The 4,972-nt window shown below is 40.2% G+C and overlaps 1 protein-coding gene across 1 annotated transcript; it reads right to left on the bottom strand.

Annotated features, from left to right (window-relative positions):
* Positions 1-279: 279 nt before the first annotated feature.
* LOC138651539 (carcinoembryonic antigen-related cell adhesion molecule 1-like) lies at positions 280-4,239 on the bottom strand. The gene is made up of 4 exons (XM_069741831.1): positions 4,121-4,239; positions 3,692-4,018; positions 1,123-1,407; positions 280-614 (listed from the first exon to the last, which is right to left on the bottom strand). The coding sequence occupies exons 1-4, from the start codon at positions 4,227-4,229 to the stop codon at positions 280-282; spliced, it is 1,056 nt and encodes a 351-aa protein (XP_069597932.1). The 5' UTR covers positions 4,230-4,239.
* Positions 4,240-4,972: the final 733 nt, after the last annotated feature.

Genomic DNA, 4,972 nt, shown 5'->3' with positions numbered 1-4,972 from the left:
TGCTCAGGGAAACTGGACAAAGGGAAGTCCGGCCTGTTTAGGGACTGCAAACATGAAGCCGTGTACTATGTATTCTTATGGACTGTGTGAAGTAACACATTAAAGGAACGTTTTGCTTGAACTTGCTTGGGTCACTGCCATTAAACTGCGAACGATGCTACCACTGTATCACACTGTATCACACAATACAATTACAGCTGATCTGTAAAGGCCTCAGAAAGTTGTGAAATAGGTTCAAAAGGCTTATTTGACACAGTGATCACTGAGAACAAGAAGCCATTACTTACAGGAGAGTTTGAGATCATAGGAGACGACTTCAGTGATGAACGTATTTTCATCAAACACATAGAGACTATAATGTCCTTCATCCGCGGACGTCAGGTTGTCCAGCCTCAATGTCTCATTCGGATACAGCTGAGTTCTGCCCCTGTACTGAGGATGGTACTCGGGAACACTACCAGGATTGACCTCAGCGATCACAACGACATCTCCGGTCTCTCCTAAGACCCACTGTATGCGATATTCATCAGGGAGGTCGGCAAATACGTGAAAAGACACAGATCCTCCAAAAGTTCCATTTACCGACCTGGTAGGTGTTACCAAACCTGTGTGCACTGAAAGTGATAGAACAGAGAAAGGCACCGGACAATAGGTGTATAATCATAATATCAGTCCATATATATGTGTTTATATCAGTGAGAGCCCGTTTTGTATTATACAATGCTCCAAATTCCTGGCATAGGCGTACACTACCTGTAGCCACCAGCCACTAGGTGGAGCTGTGGAGCTTACTGCAAACTCTATTACTATTGGGCTCAGTATGCAGTAAGCTCATGAGCTCCACCTAGTGGTGGCTGGAGGCAGATAGTATGTTATCATTTGACGACTCAATGACCATTTTGGGGATTCAAAGCTCAGAATCAGAAAAATAGAACCGTGACCATTATAAAGATAATTAGAAATTAATCAGCACATAATTTCAATAATTTCAAATAGGTCCTGTATTTTTTTTAGCATTTCTCTCCTATAAGCATGGGATTTAAGGGATACCTAAACCCCTTATTAGTATCAATATTGATATTATTATTGGTTGTACTATTTTTGTATTATTCAGATACTCACAGGCCAGGTTGAGGTACAGTCTACTGCTGTTTTCACTGTTTATCCAGTTTCTAGCCGTACACATGAAATATCCATTATCCTTAATGGAGATCGTGCTTATTATGAGCATGGAGTTATTTAGGGTGAGCTGGTATTGGGGGTCCTGCTGTAACGCTGCTCCGTCCAGACTCCAGGAGTAAGTGACATCTGTACCATTAGATGAACACCTTAAAGATGCAGAATCCCTTTCCGGCCACAGTAACAGGTCGGATGTGTTACTGGTCAGGGTGACTGCAGATACAGGAACTGAAAATAGAAAATATCACATCAATATTAGACAGAGCATGTAGAGGGTTATGGAGGGTCTCAATCTAAATAATTTTGGAGGACAGTTCTCAGGGTCAGTATGTGTTCAAACAGTCGGACCCTTCACTATCAGAAAACTATCCCCTATAATATAGAAAATATCAGATCAATATTAGACAGAGCATGTAGAGGGTTATGGAGGGTTTCAATCTAAATTTTGTAGGATAGTTCTCAGGATCAGTATGTGTTCCAGAAGTCGGACCCCTCACAATCAGATAACTATCCCTTATAATTTGGATAGGTGATAACTTTCAATGCTAGTAATAATCTGGCTTGACCACACATTCCTATTAAAGGTTATCTGTCACCGCGCTTTCTGGTTTGTAGGCTATAAAGGAGAAAAACAGCAACATTTTTTAAATAAAAAACATTTAAAAAAATATTTTTAGCTCTAAATACATCCATTTAAGTAAAAAAAAAAGTGTATTTTTTTTCCAACCAGAATTAGAACCGCACTACCCTAGAGGCTGTATCTGGTATTACAGATCTCTTGAATTGATTTCTAATCTAATACAAGTCCTATAAGTTACATTTTAACATCTCTAATTAGAAATACATACAGTGCCTTGAAAAATATTAATACCTTGTGAACTTTTCCATATTTTTTCACGTTACACCCACAAACTTAAATGTATTATTTTATGATTGTATGTGATATACCAACACAAAGTAGCAAGTGTTTGTAAAGAATGAAGGAGGTGATACATGGTTTTCTAAATATTTTAAAAATATAAACATGAAAATTGAGTTGTGCATTTGTATTCAACCCCTTGTAGTCTGCGACCCCTAAATAAAATTCTGGTTGACCAATTGCCTCCAGAAGTCTCCAAGTTAGAATAAATTACACACAGTTGGACTCAGTTTACTCAGTGTAACTACAGCTGTTCTGTGAAGGCCTCAGAGGTTTGTGTGAGAACATCAGGGATCAAACAGCATCATGAAATCAAAGAGCCCACCAGACAGGTCAGGGATAAAGTTATGGTTACTCAGTGTAACTACAGCTGTTTTGTGAAGGCCTCAGAGGTTTGTGTGAGAACATCAGGGATCAAACAGCATCATGAAATCAAGGAGCCCACCAGACAGGTCAGGGATAAAGTTTTGGTTACTCAGTGTAACTACAGCTATTTTGTGAAGGCCTCAGAGGTTTGTGTGAGAACATCAGGGATCAAAGAGCATCATGAAATCAAGGAGCCCACTAGACAGGTCAGGGATAAAGTTGTGGTTACTCAGTGTAACTACAGCTGTTTTGTGAAGGCCTCAGAGGTTTGTGTGAGAACATCAGGGATCAAACAGCATCATGAAATCAAGGAGCCCACCAGACAGGTCAGGGATAAAGTTGTGAAGAAGAATAAAGCAGGATTGGGTTATATTTACAAAAAAATAGCTCAAGCTCTGTACATCTCACAGAGCACTGTTCAATCTATCATCCAAAAATGAAAGGAGAATGGCACAACTGCAAACCTACCAAGACATGGCTATCCACCTAAATCGATATCCCAAGCAAGGAAAGCAATAATTAAAGAAGCAGCTAAGAGGCTCAAGGTCACTCTGGAGGAGCTGCAGAGATCCACAGCTCAGGAGGAATATTTTTTAAAGCAAGTCATATAAAATACTGCTTGCAGTTTGCAAAAAGTCATGTAAGGGACACAGCGGACATGTGTAAGATAGTGATCTGGTCAGATGAGATCAAAATAGAACTTTTGGGCTAATTGCAAAATGCTATGCGTGATGGAAAGCTAACATTAGACAACACCCTGAAAACACCACCCCCACCATCAAACATTGTGGTAGCAGTATCATGCTGTGGGGAGGCTTTTCTTCAGCAGGGGCAGGGAAGCTGATCAGAGTTGTTGGGAAGATGGATGGAGCTAAATACAGGGCAATCCTGGAAGAAAACCTGTTAGAGGCGGCAAAAGATTTCATTTTAAAAATAATTAGAAAACCATGCATGATTTTCTTTACACATCCCAAATATTTGCTACTTTGTGTTGGTGTATCCTATAAAATCCCACTAACATAAATGGAAGCTTGTAAGCGCAAAGTGTAAAATTTCAAGGTGTACTGGATATTTTTCCAAGGCACACAATTGTATCTGTAACCTTTGTACCTGTGGCTGCAAAAGGAGTGAAATATTTCCAAAAAGGCTTATTTGACTCAGTGATCAGTGGTCGGGTGTCCCTATTTTAATTTTCATAGTAGAAAAACACTAGAAGCCATAACTTACAGGAGAGTTTGAGATCATAGGAGACGACTTCAGTGTTGAACGTTTTTTCATTAAACACGTAGAGGCCATAACGTCCTTCATCCGCGGACGTCAGGTTGTCCAGCCTCAATGTCTCATTCGGATACAGCTGAGTTCTGCCCCTGTACTGAGGATGATACTCGGGAACACTACCAGGATTGACCTCAGCGATCACAACGACATCTCCGATCTCTCCTAAGATCCACTGTATGCGATATTCATCAGGGAGGTCGACAAATGCGTCAAAATACACAGATCCTCCAAAAGGTCCATTTACCGACCTGGCAGGTGCTGGCAAACCTGTGTGCACTGAAAGTGATAGAAAAGAAAGACACCGGACAATAGGTGTATAATCACAATATCAGTCCATGTATATGTCTATGTATATATCTTATTACTTGGAATACTCACAGGCCAGGTTGAGGTACAGTCTACTGCTGTTTTCACTGTTCATCCAGTTTCTAGCCGTACACATGAAATATCCATTATCCTTAGTGGAGATCGGGCTTATTATGAGCATGGAGTTATTTAGGGTGAGCTGGTATTGGGGGTCCTGCGGTAACGCTGCTCCATCCAGACTCCAGGAGTAAGTGACATCTGTACCATTAGATGAACACCTTAAAGAAGCCGAATCCCTCCCCGGCCACAGTAACAGGTCGGAGGTGTTACTGGTCAGGGTGACTGCAGATACAGGAACTGACAATAGAAAATATCACATCAATATTAGACACAGCATGTAGAGGGTTATGGAGGGTTTCAATCTAAATAATTTTGGAGGACAGTTCTCAGGGTCAGTATGTGTTCAAACAGTCGGACCCTTCACAATCAGAAAACTATCCCCTATAATATAGAAAATATCAGATCAATATTAGACAGAGCATGTAGAGGGTTATGGAGGGTTTCAAACAGTCGGACCCTTGACAATCAGAAAACTATCCCCTATAATATAGAAAATATCAGATCAATATTAGACAGAGCATGTAGAGGGTTATGGAGGGTTTCAATCTAAATTTTGTAGAGTAGTTCTCAGGATCAGTATGTGTTCCAGAAGTCGGACCCCTCACAATCAGAAAACTATCCCCTATAATGGGGATAGGTGATAACTTTCAATGCTAGTAATAATCTGGCTTGACCACACATTCCTATTAAAGGTTATCTGTCACCATGTTTTTTTATATGTAGGCTTCATAAAGGCTCCAGAAGGATATACTAACACAAAGTAGAAAGTATTTGTAAAGTTTAAAAGAAATGAGATATGGTTTT

The sequence above is a fragment of the Ranitomeya imitator genome, chromosome 10 (genome assembly GCF_032444005.1).
Source record: "Ranitomeya imitator isolate aRanImi1 chromosome 10, aRanImi1.pri, whole genome shotgun sequence".
Classification (NCBI taxonomy): Eukaryota; Metazoa; Chordata; class Amphibia; order Anura; family Dendrobatidae; genus Ranitomeya; species Ranitomeya imitator.
This window is presented reverse-complemented; position numbering and strand designations above follow the sequence as displayed.

Coding starts and splice junctions, on each gene's coding strand:
- LOC138651539 (XM_069741831.1), bottom strand. CDS start 4,229: ATGCTCATAATAAGCCCGATCTCCACTAAGGATAATGGATATTTCATG. Junction 4,019..4,120: donor ACTGTACCTCAACCTGGCCT/GTGAGTATTCCA, acceptor TATCACTTTCAG/TGCACACAGGTTTGCCAGCA. Junction 1,408..3,691: donor CTATGATCTCAAACTCTCCT/GTAAGTTATGGC, acceptor TTCTATTTTCAG/TTCCTGTATCTGCAGTCACC.